Source organism: Stenella coeruleoalba, assembly GCF_951394435.1.
Source record: "Stenella coeruleoalba genome assembly, chromosome: 6".
Taxonomy (NCBI): Eukaryota; Metazoa; Chordata; class Mammalia; order Artiodactyla; family Delphinidae; genus Stenella; species Stenella coeruleoalba.
In genome coordinates this window covers 2,302,127-2,325,763 of record NC_137151.1, presented here as the reverse complement: position 1 = coordinate 2,325,763, position 23,637 = coordinate 2,302,127, and the positions used below count along the sequence as shown (strand labels likewise).

General features: G+C 56.8%; 1 protein-coding gene across 1 annotated transcript in view; it reads right to left on the bottom strand.

Moving 5' to 3' along the window:
- GLI2 (GLI family zinc finger 2) overlaps positions 1–23,637 on the bottom strand; it is a 250,191-nt gene that overhangs the window by 12,244 nt on the left and 214,310 nt on the right. The window contains exons 5-9 of the mRNA XM_079925090.1: positions 11,706–11,907; positions 9,895–10,108; positions 8,469–8,591; positions 5,228–5,362; positions 885–1,034 (exon numbers count right to left, since the gene is read on the bottom strand). Of these exons, the coding sequence (XP_079781216.1) occupies positions 885–1,034; positions 5,228–5,362; positions 8,469–8,591; positions 9,895–10,108; positions 11,706–11,907 (824 nt within the window). The remainder of the gene's footprint in view (positions 1–884; positions 1,035–5,227; positions 5,363–8,468; positions 8,592–9,894; positions 10,109–11,705; positions 11,908–23,637) is intronic.

Here is a 23,637-nt window from a genome sequence, read left to right as displayed (position 1 = left end):
GAGGCCTCTGTCACAGCCACAGGAGTGCATCACAGGGCCACCGCTCTTTGAAAGAGGGAGCAATTCCTGTGTGTTAAAAAAGGGTCTCACCTATATTAACGCATATATGTGGAACCTAGAGAAATGGCACAGACGAACCGGTTTGCAGCGCAGAAATAGGGACACAAATGTAGACAACAAACGTATGGATACCAAGGGGCGAAAGTGGCGGGGGAGGGGTGGTGCTGTGATGAACTGGGAGATTGGGATTGACATGTATACACTAATATATATAAAATGGATAACTAATAGGAACCTGCTGTATACAAAAATAAATAAAATTAAATTAAAATAAAGGTCTCACCAAATATTGGTCTGGCCAAAAAGTTCGTTTGGGTTTTCCCCGAACTTTTTGGCCAACCCAATAGCGTCACAAATCCTGTTGACTCCATAAGGGAGACTGTCTAAAAGGTCTTATCACTGCGTTCCCACTTTTAAAAAAAACTCAACCAAAGTGACTTTTAACCCGTCATCGCTCAATCTGTGACTCTCCAGTGAAACTCTTTTCTGTGCAGAGGACAGGTTGCAGCGAGCCACCAAGCTGGCCCCCTGCCCAGGATCACCCAGTCGGGTGAGGGCACAGCTGCGCCGTGGGGCTCCTAGTAACACAGACACAACCACAGAGACACCAGCACGCCCCCCACCCCCCGCAGGTACCGAGATGCACACACTGCCCCACAGGGAGAGTAAGCGAAGATCTGGGGCAGCAGACAGACAGAAGGGCCCCCAGGACCCAAGACTGGGCGGGGGCAGACAGGACACCCTGTTGGCAAGGCCTGTCCCAACGCTGTTCACCAGGTTTGCCCACACCAGCCCCATCGATGGGCCGGCCCGCGGTCACTCACCGTGCACTTGTGGGGCTTCTCGCCCGTGTGTCTGCGCATGTGCACCACCAGCATGTACTGCGCCTTGAAGGGCTTCTGCTCCCGCGTGCAGGCCTGCCAGCGACACACGAACTCCTTCTTCTCCCCGTGGATGTGCTCGTTGTTGATGTGCTGCCGGGAAGAAGCCCACGGGGAAGGGTGAGCCCGTCCACCCACCCCTCCAGACCCCACCTGGTCTATGCAGACCAGCCGCCGCATGGGCCAGCATCCAGGTGCCGGCCACGCCTCCTCGTGAGTTATCTGGGCTGCATCTTCCAATTAGTCATCAAAGTGACCCTCCATGATGGTCAAAGACACCAGTCTGGGCTCTAGGCTCTGGTCTATGGAGAACTGATGGTTATGATGATACTTCCAGGCTGCAAACAGTAGGCACTCATTAGCTGCGGCGGGGCAGACATGCACACAGTGGGGGCACGAGCAGCCTCTCCCAAGCTTGTCCCTATGGCTCCAGAAATTTTTAAATAATATTTTTGTTTCTCTTTTAGGCCACGAGGCTTGTGGGATCTTAGCTCCCCGACCAGGGGTTGAAGCCTGGCCCCGGCAGTGAGAGCACCGAGCCCTAACCACCGGACCGCCAGGGAGGTCCCTAACATTCTTATCGTAACAGAAACATAAATGCATCCTCGTCTCTCTTTTTGACAGTGACCCATGAGATGACAGCTTTGTCCCCTTTTCACAAAAGCCCAGGTTGTGAAAGTAGCCTGCCCAGGAGGGAGCTAGAGTCTGACCCTGACCGTGTGCCCTGGGCAGTGTGTGATGCTGCCCGGGGGACAAAACGGCCCAGGAAGGCAAGGCGGGACAGCCCAAGACATCCAGCTGATCCTGCAGTGGTGGGGGGGGCCCTCGGTGCTCGGAGCGGGGGGGCATCCCGGGCGCAGCTGGGAAGTGCATGGCCAGAAAGCCTTCCCTGGACGAGTGGGCCTCAGACCCACCCCAGCCAGCACTGCCCTGGGTCAGGAGCATGGGGAGAATTTTTCTCTTTCTCTCAGCCCCTGCACCCACACCTTCTGGCCTCTGCCCTGGGCCCATCACCTGTGCGCCCCCCGGGGGCAGTTTCTCCCTTTGATGGGCAGCAACAGGCCACGGAGGTTTTCTGTCACAGGTAGCAAAGCAAGCCGCCCTGAGTAGGACATTTGGTTTTGTTACTTGCTTTCATGATTTAACTGAAGGCTGCAGTCCTCACTGGAGCAGGGCTCTTACTACTTCTGAGCTTTGGGATGTGTTGATACGTGGGTGGGGCCTCAGGACCTTTATGTCCTTAATCTTTCAGGTTGTCTGTTTAACTGGGGAGTGGGAATGGTGGCATCTCTGCCACCATGTCTGGACCCACACTGTCCCATTTGGTGGCCATTCTCCGCTCGTGGCTGTTGCACCCCTGAAAGGTGGTTGCTCCCGACCAGGATGGGCTGTAAGTATAAACCACACACCTGTTTCAAAGACTGAGAATGAAAAAAGGATGTAAAATATCTCAATAATTTTGTGATATATTGACTGCATGCAGAAAGGATAATATTAGGTATTTTGGGTTAAACAAAATATTGATACACGAATCCAATTAATTTTACCTGTTTCCTTTCACTCTGCTTAAACGTGCCCCTAGCTAATGTAAGACTACCTGTGGGGCTGGCACTGGGGCTGGCGGTGTCTTTCTATTGCACGGCGCTTCTGTAGACCTTTGCAACCTACAAGGCTGTGCCGGAGCTGAGCATCTGGGGTCCAGCAGCATCTTCTCCCCGCAGGACAGAAAACCGCTGGGCCCTCGCGCCCTGGGTGACAGGCTGGACCATCATGCATCCAAATGCCGACATCAGAGCAAGCAAAATCTATGGCGCTTTGAACTTCCAGGGAAATCTTACTATATTAGCCTCACTTTCCATTTTGAAAGCCTTTCAAATGATAAAAATGCTTCCTGACAATACCTTTCATTTTTTTCTTATTGGTTTGCTTAGCAACAAATTGTTAATAATTGACTAGGGGCTCCAGTTCGCATGCGTGCCCAGGCCATCCATCTTCCCAGGGAGCAGAGAGAGAGACGGAGCTGAGCAGACCAGCCTGCTCCCCACACCCCAACACAGGAACCTGCTCCTTTCAGGGCCAGGTGCAGACAGTCACCCACAGCCCCAGGACCCAGGCAGGAGCCTGCAGCTGGAGCCCTTCTTCCCACGTCTGGAGCCCCTGCCTTTACTTGAGGAATCCCCTCCCCACTCTTTAGGGCTGACCACTCCTTCCTGGGCATCTTTTACATCCTCCCCTCCACCTCTCTGCCTGCAACCCCTCCGGCTCCAGATCTTCTTTTATCCCCCTTTCATCTATCTGATTTGTCCCAAAGCTCACAGCTCCAGTGGCCCCTACTCCACCTCAAGACTTGTTTAACCCAAAGAGGTGTTAATATCTTGCAGGCGCTGGCTGGCTGAACTAATCTTATTTCCCTCTTTGCATTGGCGGCCAGGAAGCTCCAAAAAAAAAAAAAAGATATGTATGTGAACTCTAGCTCAGAGCACTTGGTTGAAAAATTATGTTTGAGTCCCAGGAGGATGAGATAAGACCATGCTTTACAGGCTTGACGTCAGCAGCAATGGGTTTGCTGAGAAATTCCAGTCCCCTGGGTGAAAATTGGGGGAGAAAAACCTCAACACCAAAGAAACCTACAGTCTTTGAGAGCAAGCCCACAAGAAAAGGAAGCAGGGGGAGTGGGTGGTGTCTTAAATGTTGATTTCACAGAGCTAGGGAGGACGTGGCTCTTGTGGGATGGCTCCTGGGTGTGACCAGCGTGTGTGTGTGTGTGTGTGTGTGTGTGTGTGTGTGTGTGTGCGCGCGCGTGCGCGTGCGTGTGTGAACAGAAGCCATCTGGAGGATTCACGCTCAACTCTGGACAATGCTTGTCTTTGGTGGTGAGAAAGGAGAGGGTAGAGGGATTTTTACTCTACATTTTATATACTTCCATAGTGCTCAATTTGATTATAAAGAGAACATGTTTATATAATACTTACATAATTTTTAAAATATTAAAAAAATGTCAGGTAGCTAACTCAGTTTTACAATTAAATTGGTTAAAATGTAAGAGAGTTGCCGAGTGGGGATCTACCCAGCATTTGAGCTTCCAGCTTGGTGTAGATTCATCTTTATAGACACTCACTCACCAAGGAGTGTGTGTTGGGGTTGGGGGAGGTTTATCTTGACTTTAAGTTCTTTTCTGGACGGAGAAGAGGGAACCACTCGGGGCCGGCCTGGGGAACAGGGAGGAGAAGCCAGGAGGGAATACCCGTGTACGGAGGGTTGCTCTCTGCTAAGTGCTTATGCTGGTATCATGGTCAACCTTCACTCCTCTGTAGAGTGGGCTTCACCTCTATTTACAGGAGAAAAAACCCGAGGCTCACAGAGGTTCAGTCACTTGTTCAGAACCACTTGGCTAGCTGTGGTGGAGCCAGGTTGGAAGCCAGGCACCTCCTACCTTGAGCTCCTGTTCCTGCTGTTTGCACTGCATGAGTGAGCCCACAGTGGCTGCTGTTGTAGAAAGTTTACAGGCAGACCCTGAAGGGCACACCCAGCTCCCACGGCCTTCTCTGATCTCCTGATCCGTCAGTACCCAGGCATCATACAGCAGTCCCCTCCCTGTATGGGTATAAACACCCAGCTGCACCCACGTACACTGGGTATCTGTGCATGGTCTCCAAGAGGAAATGACCAACTCCTCCCTCCATGGGAGAAACTTCTTTCAGGTTTCAGGGTCAGGTTTGTTGTTATCTTGTGGATGCTGGCTGGCTTACCTAATCTTATTTCCTTCTTTGCATTGGCTGCCAGGAAGCTCCAGAAAAAAATAAAAATAAAAGAAGACCAAGCTCAGAGCACTTGGTTTTTTTTTTTTTTTTTTTGCAGTATGCGGGCCTCTCACTGCTGTGGCCTCTCCCATTGCGGAGCATAGGCTCCGGACGCACAGGCTCAGTGGCCATGGCTCACGGGCCCAGCCGCTCCACGGCATGTGAGATCCTCCCAGACCGGGGCACGAACCTGCGTCCCCTGCATTGGCAGGCGGACTCTCAACCACTGCACCACCAGGGAAGCCCTGAGCACTTGGTTTTTAATACTACCTTTACTTTGGGCTTCATTTTATTGTTTCTTTCCTTCTAATTTTCCATTATTTTTGTTAATCTCTTGTACTACATACGTATTTATAAGTCCCCTTTTAGAAACAAGCACGGCCTCCGTAAGTAATCACGCCTTCCACCCGCGCAGGAGGTGGCCCAGGCATCTCCGGGGCCCCTTCTCTCTAGTCGGGGCCTGGGCTGGGCCGCTCGGGGGCTTACATGCACCAGCTGCTCCTGGGTGTCGTACTCCTTGGTGCAGCCCTCCCAGCGGCAGCTGGTCTCGTAGATGACCACCTCAGCCTCTTGTTTACAGTCATCCCGGTCCAGGTCCTCCTTGAGGTCAGCCAGCTGCTCCTGGGGTGGGGGTGCAGAGCACACACACATGAGCCACATTCAGCCACCTGGCCCCAAGGAAAGGTCACTATCAGCCCCGTGAAGGCTGTGCTGAGGACCCGTGGGCTGGTCTAGGCGGGGCCACGCCCGTGCTCACGTGCACATCACACGCATGAACACACAAGCATGCACACATGCTGGCTGGCCCTCAACACGGAGTCCCATCAGTCCTGGGTCAACGGCCATGGCAAGGAGAACAGGAGACAGGAGGGCAGTGACTTTTGCGTATCTGGTGGGGTTTCCCTGGGGAGAGCTGGGGCAGGCCCCACAGGCTCAGGGGGGCGGCAGGCATTTGTATTTAGAGTGTGTGCGGGGTCAGCTCCTGTCTGGAGGCAAGAGGAAACTCCACACGCATTGGCCTGGCCTCACCCTCTACTGTCCCCTCCTCCCAAGGGCACACATGGCACTCACATACTTTCCCAGCATCGGGCTTCCCTGTGACAGCCCTAAAACGCGGGTGTTTGTATTCTGGTATGACAGCTGGGCACCCTGACGTTCCAGCAGATGCCGACCGGCTCCCTCCAGGACACAGTGAGTTTGTGGCCGCCCACATCTGGGCTCATGTCTCCCAGCCACGATGGGGCCCATGTATGCCCGTTTCAAGGTAAAGGAAAGGCCCCTGAGATGGGCCTTCCATTGATCACAGGCACCCGAAATTCCTTTCAAAGAGGACAAAGGCTTTTCTTCCCGAACCAGCAACAGACTGAGGGTCAACCCCACAAGGCCCCCCATCCCAGCTGATGCCAACAGAGCTGGCCGGGGGCAGCTTCCAAGCCGGGCACACAGGACAGGCTGAGTGGTATCAGGAGCGGGGACACGGGGAGAGGCATAGATGGCCAGGCTGGGAAGAAGGCCCGGCGAGGCCCTCCAGAGCAGGCTGAGGCCTCCCCAGTATCCCCTAGCCTGTGGGTCGGGCTCAGAGCAAAGCCAGGCAAAGGGGCAGACGTTAGGGGGACCTGCTTTACTTCTAAACTATTTGTAAAATGGCAGGAATGTCTGTCTTTCAGAAGAGCCTCTGGGGAAAGCATTTATAGCTCAGGCTAAGGGGAGACAGACACCCTGTCCCCAGAGACAGGCACCGCAGTTCCCAAAGGCTACAGGGGCTCAATGAAGCGGAGGCTGCAGCCTCCATCTCAGCCTCCCTCCTGAAGTTGAGTCCATTTCTCGGAGCAGAAACTGGCCTCGTGACCCACCCCCCGTGGCCGGTGCAGACTTGCACCCCAGACTGGCTTTCCACTGGGGCTGCAGAGGGCTCTCCAGGGTTCTGAGTGTCGTCTCCCAGAGCACCTTACAATTAATGCACGTGTTCTGGAAAAGGAAAATGACGTGTTGTCCAGTAAGTCCCCGGGCAGTACTGGGTCCACATTAAAAGGAGGGGCAGGAATGCCTCTTTCCCGCATCTCTAGCCGTCTAGCCCTGGGAGGGCTGGGGCCTCCTAATGCCTCTGCACTTGCAGAAAAACTGGAAATAGACGTATTACTCCTCAAGCTGCCTGCCCTGCTTATTTCAGAGAAGACAGGAAGAAGCTGCCACATGGACGTGATCCGAGGAGAGTGCAGGGGCAGGGGGTGGGCCTGGGCCTCCAGCCAAGCAGCACCCCAGCCCAGGAACCTGAGGGCGGAAGCTGAGAAGGGATCCGTTCTGTTGCATTTGCTGCCAAGAGAAAGCAAGCCCGTCCACCTTGCAAATGAGTCAGGGAGCCAAGGAGTCAGGTCAGAGTCAGGACACTAAGTGACACGGTGACAACCTCCGCATGATAAACGTCTGTCCTTCCATGACACGAGGTAGGAGCGGAGCTGGGCAGGAGGGTGGGCTCTGCGCAGCCCCCCGGGTTGAGGGGGCTGGGCGGGGGACTCCCTGGCACTGGGCGCCTCCCCGCAGCCCTGGCCCCACGGCTCCAGTGAGTTTATCTCCCGTGGACACTCACCGTCCTCATCAATTTCAACAGCCCCTGATGATGGCCAGCCACGTGGAAACCATGCATCACGCAGAGATGCTCTGGTGTCAGTGAGGGGAGAAGAATTTGTCACCAACCTCTCTGTTTGCCTGACAATAACAGAACCCAATATTTCATAAAACTTAAGTGCCTGGAGCACGCCCTATGGTTTACAGGTTTGATAAAGGATGGTCCGGCAGATGTAGGGGAGACGGGGACCAGAGGCCCCGAGGACCCGTGGTGTCATAGCTGTGGATTCCGTAGTAATGGGTGGAGACCAGGCTGCCACGAGAGGCCTGCCCCAGAGGTCAGCATGCATGCCGTCCCCTCCCCTGGAGCTGGGGCTGTGTGCCTGTTGGCTTGGTGTTGGAATAAGTGGCAGGATCTCCAAAGAAAGACACATGCACTAGGGTCTCAGCCCCACAACAGGCTCATTCTGGGCTGCGGGATGCTCTGTTCCTTGCCTTCCCGCCAGCAACTGTCCCCCCTCCCCTCCCAGGCACTGTAACACTCACCGCCTCAAATGTGCGTTGAGTCCTTAGAAAATATTCTCTCTCAGCCACTGCGCACCAGGCCCTAGGCAAACCCGGTGACGCAGAGCCAAAGCAGGCACTGTGCCCGAAGTGCCACCTCTCCAAAGCTTACTGTGCAGTGCAGGAGACAAAGTGACCTAGAAGCTGGGTGGTGGTGGTGGTGGTGGTGTCTGGGCACATGTGAGTCCTACTATTCAGGGAATAGGGTGGGGTTCAGATTTCCAGGGAGAGGGCGCAGACGCAGGGGGCCTGAGCCATTCAGGGGCCGTGAGCAACTCAGTTGGCCTGGGGCTTGTGCTGCAGGGACAGACAGCTGCAGCCCTCCCTCCCTCCCCCCTCCCCCTCCCCCTCAGGTAGGCATTTGATGAGCACATGTGAGGTGTGTGCGGGGAGCTGGGGACACAGTTCTGGTCCTCCCTGAGCTTCCTGGCGTGCCTGCCCTGCCCTCTCTGGTCCACTCACTCACTCACTCATTCATTCATTCATGCAGGCTGCCGTCCATTACCCACTCTCAACAGGGCCACGGCCCCAAGGCAGCTGCCCCAGGAGACGAGGCCCGGCCCCAGTTCGAGCCCGGCCAGGACGGCCAGCAGGTTACCTGCGTCAGGGTCAGAGGCGAGGCTGGTCGCAGGCCCTCGGCCTCGGTCTTGACCTTGCTGCGCTTGTGAATGACGAGGGGGTTGACGCTGCTGCTGACGGCTGACTCGCTGCTCTGCTTGCTCTGGGAGAGGGGAACACAGGGGGGCACCCCAAAGTTCTGCTTGGGCTTTACCCTGGACCCTCCGCACTAGGCCGTCCAGGCCAACACTTGTGTTTGCAGTTTCAGAAACTGAGTCACTGCACAGCTTGGTCCTCTGGCCTGGGGCACAGCCCGGGGAGCCCAGGGCCGGGCCCACCAGCACCCTCCTCCCTACCACGCAGCTCCCCCCCCAAAATGGAGATGGAGCAGAGACCCTCTCTTTGAGAAATGCTGGGGACCCCGCGCCCGACTCAGCGGCCTCAACTTCTCAGCCCTCCCAGGCAGGGGCGGCTCTGGGTCTGAGGACAACAGGGCCGGCCAGTCCAGGGAGCGGGACAGAAGAGCTTGGTTCCTCAGGACAAGCGGGTTAGAGTTGCGGTGTCAGGGGATGTGACAAAAGCCGACAGCCACCGTCTGGGGGAGGTGCTAGGTGGCCGCCTGGAGCCCTGGGGAGAACTTTCTAGAAGAGGGCCACTCCTAGACCGCACGGCCTCTGGTCTTTCCTCCCCAGCATGTGGTCACCTCTGCCCTGCCAGCTGGGTGGCCTGGGCAGCTGCTTCACCTCAAGGATGGTCATCGTGAGCGCTAACCAGGATCCAGGTGGACCCAGGCTCAGTGACCCAATACTGGTGGCAGCCCCACTCTGCAGGGGTGTGAGCTCAGGCTGAAAGAGCTTTCAGGTAAGTCAGGGTTCAAAACACGATCTGATTCTGAGGCCTGCGCCCTTCCTACTATCTGATACTGTCTCTAGGACTCCAACTGCATTTTCTCATCTGCAAAACAGGACTTTGTTCATTCATCAAATGCTCATGGCACCGAGCATGCCCAGCGCTTGTGAGCCGGCCCGGGCATGTCAAAAGCCCGTTGGGAAGGTCGAATAAGATGGCCTTGGGTAAACTCATGCTCTCAAACTAAGCCGTACAATATTAATTACCTGTTTCAGCCATCCATGTTACATGCTGTGTATGAGGTCCCTGTATGATGCCTGACTGAATACTAGGGTTTCTCCATTTAGTCGTTATGCTTATTGGACAGTCAGCCAAAGAACTGAGGCTGGGTGCTGGCCCATGGTGAGCGAGGGCAGTGTGAGGACCCAGCCCTGGCCTCCTGACTGGGGATCCAGCCTGAGGCCCGTTTGATCACGTGGCCTCTGCCCAGAGGTACGGTGCCAGCCAGACCCGTGCCCAGAGTCCTTCCACATGTTCCTGGCATGAGATGGCCATGATTGGCCTTTGCTCGGTGCAGATGAGTGCCTGGTGGCCCCCCGCCCCCCACCCCCACCTACCTGGTTGGCATCACTCAGACAGTTGCTGCTGCTACTGAGCTGCGTGGACGTGGCATTGATGGAGGCGAAGGCCAGGGGCTGCTGGGCCAGGAAGGTGGGCGAGGGCTGGACCAGGGGTGGCGTGTGTCCGAAGGCCGAGCCCAGGCCCCGCTGCTGGCTCAGGATCTGCTGGTAGGCCACGGGGTTGATGGGGTGGGGGAAGGTGAAGGCCGGGCTGCAGAGAAGGGCAGACGAGGTGATGGAGAGGGGTGGGGTGAGGTGGGGGCAGGACTCTGTGAGGCTCACGCTTCCTGCACAGACAGGACGCTGCCCGGAGATCTGGATGGGCACGCTGCTGACTGCCCCGTCACCGTGGCTTTTCCCACTCAAGCACCCGTGGCTCCCCACTGCCGGCTGTCTCAGGCCTCCACTTCTGTGCGTAGCCCCCAGGCCCTGCCCCAGGACGCAGCCTCTGTCCCTGGCCCTTCACTGCTCTGTCGCCTGAGATGCGCCCCTGCATCGCTGATGCTCCCTGACTATTTGAACCCCGTTCTAATGCCCCCTCGTCCAGGAAGTGTGTCCCGAGCCCTCCAGTTCCCACGGTCCTGTGTCTTCTGAGCTCTACCACGCCACCTGCATGCGGGCCACTCTTTCCAGAACAGGACACTGAGGGAGAAATGGTGCCCTCCGAGGCTAAGCCACAGAAGATGCCGGGGCTTCCTCCTTGCTCTCTGGGGTCACTCCCTCTGGGGGTGGGGGAGGGGGAGCCAGCCACCATGTTGTGAGGACGCTCAAGCAGCACGTGGAGGGGCTCCCGTGAAGAGCAACTAGAGCTTGTGCCAACAGGCCCAAGGGCCAGCCATCCCGAAAACAGACATCCAGGCCCAGTCAAGTCTCCAGGTGACCACGGCCCTGGCCGACATCTGGACTGCAGCCTCGTGAGAGACCTGAAGCTACGCCAGTCTCATGCTCCTGACCCTTGGAAATGCTGCGAGAGGCTAACTGCTTACTGTTTGATACTGCGGGGGGTTTTTTTTGTTTTTGTTTTTTTGTCACATAGCAAAAGATAACTGATATAATTGTTATCATCCCTTATCTCTGGGTCCTTGGGCTGAGCTCTCTTGGCATTCCTAAGCTCCTCTAACCCTGGCCTCTTTCAGGAGGGCCAGTGTAAGGACATGGGTTTCAGCCAAGCTGGCTGGGGTCTGAGTCCTCTGAACAGTCAAGGGCTGCACAGAGGGGACGGGGCGGGAGGTGATGGTGAGGTCTGCGTGTGCTGTGACCACAGAGCGAGACGTCTGCCGGCCCAGAGACGTGCAGGCCAAGCCAGTGTCAGAGCTGCAGCAGTCCAGTGCTGGTCAGTGACACTGCTGAAACACTAGGAAAGTCCCCTTTGACTTCATGATGGAATTTTTCACGACAGGCCCGATAAGGGTTACTAAAATATCATTTGGTGGGTGAAAAAGAGGCCCATGAAGATGCACCCAAATGTTGGCATGTTTCAATGTCATCACTACTGGTTTTGAATTCCTAGAATATTCGCAAGTAGACTGACTTACAAGTCCTATAAACAACAAGGTCCTACTGTAGAGCACAGGGAGCTCGATTCCATATCCTGTGATAAACCATGTGGAAAAGAATATGAAAAAGAATGTATATACGTGTATAACTGAGTCCCTTTGCTGTACAGCAGAAACTAACACGACACTGTAGATCAACTATATTTCAATTAAAAAAAACACCAAAAACAAGTCCTGTGTTTCTCCCGGGATGCCAGTGTGGACCCTCTCCACTGGGCCCCAGCCTGGCCCTGGCTCGCGGGCTAGGCTCACCTGAGAGTGCCGGCCGACAGGTGCCCGTAGGAGCCGCTGGCAGCCGAGCTGCTTCTCGAGTTGTTGATATAGGCCACCAGAGAGTTGGGCGAGGTCCGGATCATGCGCTGCAGGTCAAGGCTGGCATCCGAGAGCGGGGAGATGGACAGCGCCCGCTTGCGGCTCAGGCGGGGCGTCACCCGGGGGCTGGAGAAACGCGACACTGCAGGACAGCCAAGCCAAGGCGCGTCAGCAGGACCGCACTTGTGGGGGTGATGTGACGGGGGAAGGGGACTGGGGGGGGACAGTCTGATGGGCACTGCGGATCTGCCCCTGTCCAGCTGGCGGCTCTGGGGCACAGGCCTCTCTCGGCCTCAGTTTGCTCATCTGTATGATGGGCCTGGTCCACACCTGGTGTGCTGAGGATCTGTGTTAGTGCCTGTCCTGCTAGGCACACAGAGGCCGAGACCGGGTCCAGCAACGCCTGAGGCACAACAGCTAAGTCACAAACCGTAGGTGACCTGCTTGGTGGCCTCTCACATAGGGAACCCACCAGTGAAGCCAGCAGCGGGCCAAGAAGCACGGCCCGGCCAGCGCCCAGCAGCCCCTCTGCCCCTTCCGGACCCTCCCAGGGGCAGCCACCAGACTGGTCTCTCATCCTCAGCTTAGCGTTGCCTGTTTTGCGTATTTGCCTATTACATAAATGGAATTATCAATGCTTTTTCTCAAACAGCTTCTTTTGCCCAACATTATCGGTGAGGTTTCTCCACGCAGCTGTGTGTGGCAGGAACCAGCGCCTTTTTTATTGCTGTAGAGCATCCCAGCGGGTGACTTTTCCACAGGAAGGAGAGGGAAAGGAGCCACGTGCTCCAGGGTCGCGGATCACGTTGCGACCAGGATCGCCCCAAAATGCCCTGAATGGACGTTCGCCAAGCAGAGGCCCTAGACTCCTGGCCGGTCTGGGGTGGGGAGGACAGAGGATGCCATGGCAAAAGGCAGCCTGGCAGCACGCAGACGGCTCTCCAACACCGAGGTCCTTCCCTTCTGGAGTCGCCTGGGCCTCGGGGACCTGTTGCCTTGAACATGCATGCACGCACGCACACGCCTGGTGCCCTACCCAACTGCCTGTGGGTGCGCTCTCCCCCTCCCCATACATACACACGGAGCTGCAGGGAGGGAGGAGGGCCTGCCCCCAGACCGGGCTCCCCGCTCCTCAGGACCAGGGGCCCCAGACCGCTCCTCCCGACAGCCCCTCCTCTCCCAACCAGGGTCCTGGTCTCCCCTCTGGGCACACAGCAGCCGAGAAATGGTGTGACCACATCGCTGGACAGGAATCCACATGCCAAGGTTCCCACCCCGTCCAGACCCTCCTTGGGCCCGTTTCCTCTTTGTAAAGGGTCCCCAAGTGCCGACCTGCAGGGCTGTGCTGAAGAGCGCCTCGGCACCCACACCTGCACTCAGCGGTTCCCGGGCTCGTGATGCCCGCCTTTCTCCCTCCTGCCTGCTCAGCCCTGCCCAGACCCCATAGGTCCCCTCCTCCAGGGAGACGCAGGATGTCCTGGCTGCGGGGTTGTGAGTCAGTGTGCTGTCTCCACCACTGCAGGAGAACTGAGGGCAGGAGTGATACCCTGTGACTCTCTGGGCCCGCATTCCCAGGACCAACCGACCCCCTAGAAAGCCCACTACCACCACCAGAAGCAGCCTCGGTCGAGCCCCTGCCCACTGCCCCCTGCCCTGGGGGTCAACCACGCCCAGCCCTCCCCCGACCCCATCCTCGGCTGGAAAATCTGGGAAGCCCCTTTAAGACTGGGCCACCAGAATCCTCCGGCTGGAAGGGGATTCTGGGGTCTTCTTTCCTAACCATCTCCTTTGTGGATGAAGGATGCTGGGTCCAAGACCAGCTGCCCCGGGTGGGTACCCTGTACGTATGTCTGTACAAGTGCACGCGTGTAATCATAGACTTTGTTTTCAACCGGAAAGGATGAAGCACTTGTAGGAAAGCTCCCAGCTGGGAGAAAAAGTTGAGTTACTCAGGGTATTCTTTTCCTTGAACATCTTTGTTTTTGGCCTGCCGTTGATTCTGTTGGGTTCTGAGGCCTGGGGCTTACAGATCTTTTCGCAAGCAGAGCTACGGTGGGTTCGCGGAAGGTGCTCCCATTCGGTGAACACCAGCTCATTCTGCCCCGCAGAGGGGCCTGGGAGCATGGCTGGCACCCAGGCCAGCAGGTGACACACTCAGGCCGTGTCACCACCTTTGTCTTGCGGTGGGAAGGACCCCAGCCCACACGCCTAGGGACACAATGTCGCACCACCTCATTCTGCCTCACAGGGTCCGACGGAGCAGCCCCTCCCCAGCCAGCGCTTGGGCTGTGCTGCAGACACGACCACCCTTCTGAACAAGCATCCCGGACCACAGAGATGTGCCCTGGCCCATGAGCAACTAGAGACGGCGTGTGTCCCTTTGGTGTGGTGTTTGGATAAGTCCCTGCTTCTGAATTCTGGTGCACAGAATAACCCAGCGACAGCCGCCCCTTAGTGACATTCAGACCCACTGTTGCAATGAACGGCCATCACTGCCCCCCGAAATGCAAACCCAGCTGTGCAGATAAGAAAACGAGGCTTGGGGACGTTAGCGACTTGCTCAAGGGCAGGATTTGAACCAAGGTCCAAAGAAGCCCTGCTGTGTGGTTTTTCTCTGTCCTGAGTGTACCTTCAGAGAGGTGGGGAGAGGCAGGGCCAGGAAGACGCTCTCAGCACAAACAGCTTTTAAATCCTCACTTTAGCGGCTCTGATAGTGAACTTCCTGACAGCCAGCTGCCTACCTGGCCTCCTGCGTCTGAAGGGCAACCACAGTTCAGCCCAGCCCTCCCTCCTGTAGGGCTGGGCTCGGCGGGCGCCCGCCACCCATAGAGCAGCGGAGCGGGGGACCCGGGAGTTGGTCTGACACCCCCCCCCACCTCCTTCACAGTTGCATCTCCCACTTCCACCAGCCCAGCCCCCCACTTGCTTGGGGCATCCCGGGGCCCTTAGTTAACTGCTGTCTGATACACATTCCTCACTGCGGCCAAATCAGATCATGTCTTTGCATTTGCCCACCCCAAACCTTTCCAGAGCTCCCACTGCTATTAGGAAAAAGGCACAAGTCCTCAGTGTGGCTTACCCGGTGGCTCCGTGGGTGCCCCTGACTCCCTCTCCCGCCTCCTGCACAGGGCCTTTGCACATACTGCTTCTTCTGTCTGCAGTGCTCTGCGCTCAGCAGGGTCACCACTTTCCCCAGGAAACCATCGCTAACATCCTGGAGTTGGGCAGGTCCCCCGGGACACTCTCAGGGCACCACGGTCCCCTCTCTGCGGATAGGTGCGGCTCAGGGGAGTTCATACCTGCTTGTGTATGTCTGGTTGCTTCTGTTTCTCCCGCCTCTGTGAACTAGGGACTCGGTCACCCTGCTCACCGTTATATCCCAGCACTGGGATCCGGCTGGCTCGGTGGTGAGTCCAACCGGAGATGCCAAAAGCCGGGCGTGGGGCAGAGGCGTGGTGTGTCAAGGGGCAGTGGACGCTCAGCCACCCAAAGTCAGTATTTACTGAGTGCCCCGCGGATGCTCGGGGCTGTTCTAAGCATTTTCAAGTATAAAGCCATTTAATCTTCACAACTGTCTTATAAAGAAGGAACCATTATGAGCCTCATCTTACAAAGGAGAAGACAAGTAGCTTGGCCAAGGCCACGCGGCCGGGGGAAGTAGAGAATGATTGGAAAGCAGGCAGGTGGACACCAGAACCGCCGCCGCACTGCCTCTGCTCAGGTGGGGAGGGTAGCTATCAGGGGAGGGCTCTCCTGGGTGCAGGGGCCCAGGACGGGGACACACACACACACACACACACCCCAGTGGGGGCACACAGACAGCCTGACACTTACTGGCTGCCCTGGGGTGCATTGCTCAGCCTGCTGAGCCTCTCTTTGCCCATCTGCAAATGGGGGCAGCATGGTAGGTGTGTCCTGAGTACACAGGGGCAGCACCATGGACAGTGCCTCGAACCCAGCAGATCTTCCAGAATGAAACTGTGAATGAACACGGCTTCCCTTAGGGGCCAGGAGGACTCTTTGGTGAGCAGGGTGAGCTGAGAGCTAACCATGGAGAAAAGGACAGCAAATCTAGAGAAGACGACTGAGCCACAGTGGAGGACATCTGTCCCTAAACACTCATCCGCCTACCCAGGTGTCCTCCAAGCTTCTTAATTCTTATCTACTGAGTTCACTCCTTGTTCGTCCTCACTTTAAAGGCAACTCTGAGATATAAAAGTGAACCTTCTAAAAGACTCCTGTTACTTATGAACTGTGTGGTAAATGGGAAAATACAAGATGGGGGGTAGATGTAATATCATACAAAGTAAGAAATACACACACATCTTTGCAATGCACTCAAAAAGAGATTTTGCTACTAATATTTGGATTCCCACCCTCTCGTGCGCCCCTAGCAAGATGAAACAGGCCAGATCTGACAGTGATATTCATCTCTGTTATTCCCTCCCCTCAAGGGAAATATGTTTATTAATGCGCCTCTTCCCTTGATAAATTACTAAATAGAAAGAAAAGCCTGGCACTCATTTCCCGTGGCTTCTCCTGTGATTTATGACCAGGATTGGCAGACGCGTCATGTCCATTCATCTGTGGATGCCCCCTTTCTGAGAGCCGACAGCCGCTGGGTGACCAGCCACCTGCCTGCCCTCACCTGGGCAAACGCCAGACGCCACCTGACCTGGATGCTGTTTTGTCCGCTAGTTCTTTCTTTTGCTCCTTCGTGCGTTAGTTCACACACCCACCAGGCCCTCCTGCAGCAGCCTGTTTGCCAGGCACAGGCCTTGATGCTGGGGGAGCTGCAAGCAAGGATGCTCAGTCCCGTCTCCTGGAGCTCAGCATCTTGGTGGGAGGTGACAGTGGTACCTGTGGCTCTGGGCAGGATTGCTAGACACCACCAAAGCAGGGTTACCCCAGGTTACCCCAGACTGCTCGTGGGGGCGGGGGAATCTCTTGCCCTGGGATAGTTGGAAAGGGCAGGAGCTACAGAAACAGGCCCGGGACCCGGGCAGACGCAGGTTCTGACCCTGCCTGCCAGCTCTAACTGGGTATCTTTGGGCGAGTTGCTGGACCTCTCTGGGCTGTTTCCTCACCCAGAAGATGGGCCCAGAGCGCCCACCTCAGGGTCACTACAGACTACCGAGCAGCGTAGCGCCCACCATTCCGGATGGGCCTCCTGTGGGCCCGGGGCCGGGACGCGCCTTCCCCGGGGCCGGCAGGGCACAGCCTCGTGGCAGGGCTTGTGCGCCCTGACCCCCACTGCTTAGGGAGCATTCCTGCACGGCCCAGCCCCTCGCCCGGACCTTCTGGACTCACTAAGGAGATGCTCTAAGGAAGTCCAGCCTGAGGACTGGGCCTGGCCCACACTTGGCTGTTCACACCCGCTCTTGCGCGGGAGTAGAAAGCACCAAGGCTCTGGAGCCCAGAGGCGTGGGGCTGAGGCCTACTAGCACATTTCCCAGGCCTATGATGGAGACAAAGCAACTTAGGGCTCTGGGCTCGAGGCTGCTCACCTGGAAAGTGACTTCATGACGCGTGTCTCACGAGACTCTGGGCTGGCTTGCCAGATGAGCCGGACACACCATCTGGCCTGAGCCTGCCCTCAGCACCCTGCCCCCCGTGTCCCTCCTGTCGGCAGGCTGGGTGCGGACGCCCTCCCAGAACGGGGCCTCTGGCAGCCCCTCCGTCAGCTCCCCTGCCTCTCAGTGGCGTGATCGGTGTAACTGGTTCCTGAGACCTCCCCGGACCCGCAGGCAGCATAAGGAACGGGTGTCAGAACGGAGGTGACATCCGAGTGAAATGAGTGTCAATACGACAATAAAATACACAGCTCGTAGGAAATATGGGCTGTAAGCAGACGTTTCACTCGGAAACATTTCAAGCTCCTCAGCGTGGTGGGGCGTGGGGTGGCGGCTGCGGCTCCGCCGTTAAATCACCAATACTCAACGGCATCACGCGAGAAAATTCCATTTTAGGGCCCCAGTGACAAGCAGCGACCTCCCTACTGTCTAGAGGACCACTAGGCAGAATAACCTCGGACTCCCGGACTGGTTATCTATCACCTTCCAAAGCCACATCACTCCTCACTCTTCTGGCTATAAATCAGCCTCCTTAAAGAACAGGGGCAATGGGCCTTCACTGACCACCTGGAGGCCAGGAGGCTCCCGGGAGAGGGAGAGCGGCTTCTGCTGGAGATGCCCCTTGTCCCGCCCACAGCCCGGCCCTGTGCTCTGCGGGGGACGGAGGGCTTGGCTTTTCCATTCAGCACGAACCCCTCCAACTCCAGCCTTGCCGCTAAGGCTGTGGCATCTTCCCCAGCGTAGGACACACACACGACCCAAAGGAGACTGTTTAGGCATCACGGAGACACAGACGGGGACATCTTCCCCAGATATTATGGGGTTTCCCACTTCAGAAAAAAAAATAAAGTTCTATTTTCAGGTGAGTCTGTTAAAAATATAAGACTAAATAAGTTATCGTGTAGGTGGCACTTGGCTAAGGTAAAACTGCTGGTGGTTTGCCAGCGGGTGGGCTGGGGACACTGCTCTGCCGGATGTGGACCTGGGGGGCCTTCCTGACACCCTCTCCCCAGGCCTCCTCACAGCCGGGTGCCCCTGGTCTCCACACCCCAGCTTGACACTCATCACCCCTGGGATGTTCTCTCCCCCATGGCTCTGCCTCCTCTTGGAATGTGAAGTGCAGGTGCTGAGGAAACAGGCTGAGTAGGCGGGGCGGCCTCGGGACAGGAAGCTTCCACAGAGCAGGCCCCCTGGGGCACCGCGAGAGCGGGGCTTGGAATGCTGTGTTGCTAGCACCTGGCACCATGCCTGGCACGTAGTAGGTGCTCAGTAAATACCCTCATTCATGAATGAATGAGGAGAGTGAGTGTGCGTGTGTATGCTGTGTGCGTGTTTACGGTGTGGGTGTGTATGTGGTATGTAGGTAGGGTGTGTGTGTGTGTGCACGAAAAAGAGAGAGCGAAGAGACACACACACGGAGTCTCCCCAACTCCGCACAAACTCTCAGGGCCCCTGCACGGGCAGAGAGCTTACGTGTCCCCATCATGTTTATGGGCAGCTTCCTCACGTGAACACACATGTCCTCAGAGCCTCAGGGCCCTTTCCCAGGTGGTCCCATGAGCCCCGCTGCCCGGGCCCCAGGCCTGCACACCTTTCCCTGTGAGAGTCTGAGCACAAAGAAACTTGACTGGAAGACCCACTCACACCTCCGTGGGGTGGACAGAGGCTTCCCGGGAGCATCTCTCCCCAGACCCGTGCAGCTGGGACCAGCCGAAAACACCAGAGCTGGTGGGCTTCCCAGTTCCCACGGTTCACAGGAGGGGAGGGGCCAGGGACCCCCCCCCACACACACACACCCAGAGGCAGATCTGGGCTCAGCCGGGCGCAGGCCTGGGCCCGAGTCTCTCGGGGCCACGTAGGCATCGGAGCTGCACAGAAATGCCTAAAACTTTAAATAGCGGACGCAAAAGTTCTGGCTGAAACTGGTTTGGAAAAAAACTAAGTAACGGCAAATACAGGAATTCATGCTGGACTTCACTCTGATTTCCTTGGAGGTAAGTGATGGGAACAAAGGAAAAGAAACCACCCGTTCCTGATGTTCACAGGGGTTTGTGAAAATCCCCGGGTCACCACCAACCCCCATCTCAGCCCGAGAAACCCATGTGTCCGTCCAAACCAAGGCTGGAGGTGGTGAAGCTCCACTCTGCGCCTGAAGCCCATCACACCCTCAAGACCAAGGCAAAGACAGGATGTCGGGGGCTGTGCTGAACTCATCAGGGCGGCTCCCACGCCCACTGGTGAGCCCACCTCCTCAAGACCGCCCGACCCCCGTGTCTCAGATGCTCAGCCCAGATGCTGCCAAACGCCGAGCGCCCCAGAGCAAAGCTGCCTGTCCCCTTCCAGGCTCCCTGCAGGCCGACAGCTGCTGGCCTCGCACAGTCTCTTCGGATTCGTTTGCATGTTTCTACCCCAGGTTCTTTTGTGACTGCTGCTCCCTCCCTCCCTCCCCCCACAAACACAGAGCCCTGCTCCTTGGCAGGTGCTCCTGGACCTGTGGGGCTCTGGGTTTGTGAAGACAGAGGGCCAGCCAGTTACAGCTGGGGCCCCTCGGGTCCCGCAGGTGGGCGGAGGGAGATGCAGAGCCCAAGGGGAGCTGATGCGGGTGGTGGCCCGGGAGAAGTGCTGGCTGACCTGAGTCCTGGGACCCGGTGCAGGACGGAACGAGGCCAGCCTGCGGGGATGGTGGACAGGTGCAGGGGCGCAGATGGGGAGAGACAGGCTGGAGGGAAGGCTGCTGGCCATGTGGTAGAGTCTGGGTTTCACCCCGAGGGTGATGGGAGGGGCGGAGGGAGGCTGAGCTGGGAGCTGGCTGGCACAGGACTGGACGGCCAGCGGGGGTGCTGCGAAGGCAGACTTGGCAGGTCTCGGGTGGGCTGGCCTGGGGGGGGTGGGCTGGTGGTGAGGAAAAGGTGTCCAGGAGGAGGTGTGGCATGGGGCCCAAACATGGGGTGGACGGTGGTGCCGACAATCGGCAGACAAAACCCTGCAGAAGGTGGTAGATTTGAAAGAGGGCAAGGATACCGGTGGAAAGAGATGGAAACCAGCACGCAGGCAGCACTGACTGTAAACCTGGCACCGAGCCACGCTCACACAGCATGCAGGGCATCACCGTCCAGGCCCCACCGGGTCCCAGCAGCACCAGCTGTCCCAGAGAGGACGCAGCTCAAGCTGGCGTGGCCTAGACCTGCCCGCAGCACCACCATCCCTGCAGCACGCTGGCTCCAGCCCAGCTGCTCTGCCCACTGGGCTCTCCCCGAGGCCATGGCTCACGGGGCCCCTCAGATGTGCTGTGCTGCCTGGGGCGGTGTGCATGAGGGAGAGCCCGTGATGCTGGTGACAGACGGAGCGGGGCCTGGAACCCTGACTTGAGGCCTGGGCAACTCCCTGGATGCTGGGAACCCCAGGGAGCCCATCTTACGGCAGGGACGGTAATTCTGGCCTCGGAAGGGGGCTGAGGGGAGTCACCCGGGGAGTGAGCATAAAGGCATGGCACACAGGCAGACCTCACCCGGATGCTCTCACACGTGCACACAGCGGGTGCTCACACGTGCTGACTCGGCCTCTCCCGCCCTCTGGGGACACCTGCCTGGCCAGACCCCTCGGCCGTGGCTTCTCTGTGTCTGCCCAGATGGCCTGGTGCCACCCAGCCCAAGGCCTTGGAAGGCAGACATCGCCTGGGGAATCTGATGTTTGGACAATGGCAGCAACCTTTATGCCCTGTACTGTCGCTGTTGTCTGAGTAGCAAGCGCACGTGTCCTCCCCAGGGCCCTCCCGCTCCCTGTGGGGGGCACCTGCAGGGCTGTTATGGGGAGGAGAGACAAAAGCATGTAGATTTACGCACTCAGGGGGCCGAGAGGCCTCACTGCACCCCTACACTGTGTGCCCATCCTGGACGAAACACCATCCTGGGGAAGACACAGGGGCGAGACAGACCCAGGGACCAGATTCTGGTGGCATCGTTTGGTCGTGCTGCGGGTTCCCTTCAGGGCAGGCTGAGGGTGACATGGGACAAAACCCACAGAGCTGGCATTGGGAGGACTGCCATGCTCCTCCCCAGTGACACTCCTGTGGGGGAGGGCAGGGAACGCTGCAGGGGAGTGGTGCTTAGGGACCACTTGAGGTGGCCCCTGTAAGTGTGAGGTGAGCAGGGCAGAGAGACGGTGAGACAGGTGGGACCTGGGACCCTTTGCCGCAGTGCTTGCACCTGGGCAAACATCTTCTTGAGCAACAAAGTACAGAGAATCTATAAGGGACTAAAAACAACTGGTGTATATGCGCAGTTGGGGCAAATTATGGACAAGAAGATACAGAAAGACCAAAAACCCAACTGCCACTTCTGAGGAGCCTGGAGCAAAAGCATGTCCTGCGCATGCCCCCTGCACTCAGCACCACCAAAGGGGTGGGCAGAGCACCTAAGCCACCCCTCCCCCGACACACCCCCATCCTCACCCCATATAAGGAACCAGCTCCCTTCCCCCGCCTTAGGGAGCGAATTGTTAGTTGTTTTCGCCCTCCCCCCACCCAGCTGCAGCAGGAGCCCCCATAAAGCCTCGCCTGAATTTCTTGTCTGGCCTCTAGTCAATTTCTGTTGATAGAGGAGGTCAAGAATCCTGGTTGGTCACAAGGAAAGGAGGGGAGGGGGGGGGCATCCAGAGGGACTTCCTGGAGGAGGTGAGATCTCAGCCAGGCCTTAGGAAAGGAGGGGCTTGGCTTTGATCCAGCCGATAAGGTGGAGTTGCAGTGGCTGGTGTGGACTGGACGCCCAGGGCGGAGGACTGGGGGACAGGAGGTGGCTGAGGGGTGCAGGGGCCCCCCCAAGTCTTGCAGCCCTGCCTGGCCCCACAGGACTGCCTGCAACCCAGCAGGTCTCCTGCAGGTCTCTGTCTGCTCCCTGCCACCAGGGAGTGAAAAAGGGCTTGAGGAGGATAAATCTGCAGGAGCCGCCTGCCGGCCCCTCGCTCTGGCTTCCGGCCCTGCTGCCTGGCCTGGATCCCTGGGGGTCTCTGGGATGAGCTCCAGGACCGGCAGGTGGAGCAGCACTCACTGGGGAGGCGGCTCCATCTGACCCCAGGGGCTGGCTCGTGGTTAGGGTGCAGTTGCCCCTGTAAAAGCAGCTGTGAGGATGGCTGGGGGTGGGCGGGGGACTTGGTACCTCATGGGCACCAGGCACCTCTTCTCCCCAGAACGCCCGACTGGCCGCGCCCCCAAACGTGCCCAGCCTGCAGGCCCCGGCTCAGTTACTGACAACTCTGTTCTCCAACTACTCAGGCCTGAGGCCCCAGTGTTGTCCTCAATGCCCTTCTTCCTCCCTGATTCAACATCCCATCTAGGAACAAATCTTGTGGCTCTTCCTTCAAAATCCATCTGAAACATGACCGCTCCTCCCACCTCTGCCAGCTGGACGGCCTGCTTCCACCTTGCCCCTAAAGCTGTTCTCCGACCAGCAGCCAGAATGGAATTCCTTTTAAGAATAAGTCAGGTCTTGTATGCAGAAAATTATAAGACATTGCTGAAAGAAATTAAAGATGATACAAATAGATGGAGAGATATAACATGTTCTTGGATTGGAAGAATGAACATTGTGAAAATGCCTCTACTACCCAAAGCAATCTATAGATTCAATGCAATCCCTATCAAACTACCACTGGCATTTTTCACAGAACTAGAACAAAAAATTTCACAATTTGTATGGAAACACAAAAGACCCCGAATAGCCAAAGCAATCTTGAGAACGAAAAACAGAGCTGGAGGAATCAGGCTCCCTGACTTCAGACTATACTACAAAGCTACAGTAATCAAGACAGTATGGTACTGGCACAAAAACAGAAAGATAGATCAATGGAAAAGGATAGAGAGCCCAGAGATAAACCCACGCACATATGGTCACCTTATCTTTGATAAAGGAGGCAGGAATGTACAGTGGAGAAAGGAGAGCCTCTTCAATAAGTGGTGCTGGGAAAACTGGACAGGTACATGTAAAAGTATGAGATTAGATCACTCCCTAACACCATACACAAAAATAAGCTCAAAATGGATTAAATACCTAAATGTAAGGCCAGAAACTATCAAACTCTTAGAGGAAAACATAGGCAGAACACTCTATGACATAAATCACAGCAAGATCCTTTTGGACCCACCTCCGAGAGAAATGGAAATAAAAACAAAAATAAACAAATGGGACCTAATGAAACTTCAAAGCTTTTGCACAGCAAAGGAAACCATAAACAAGACCAAAAGACAACCCTCAGAATGGGAGAAAATATTTGCAAATGAAGCAACTGACAAAGAATTAATTTCC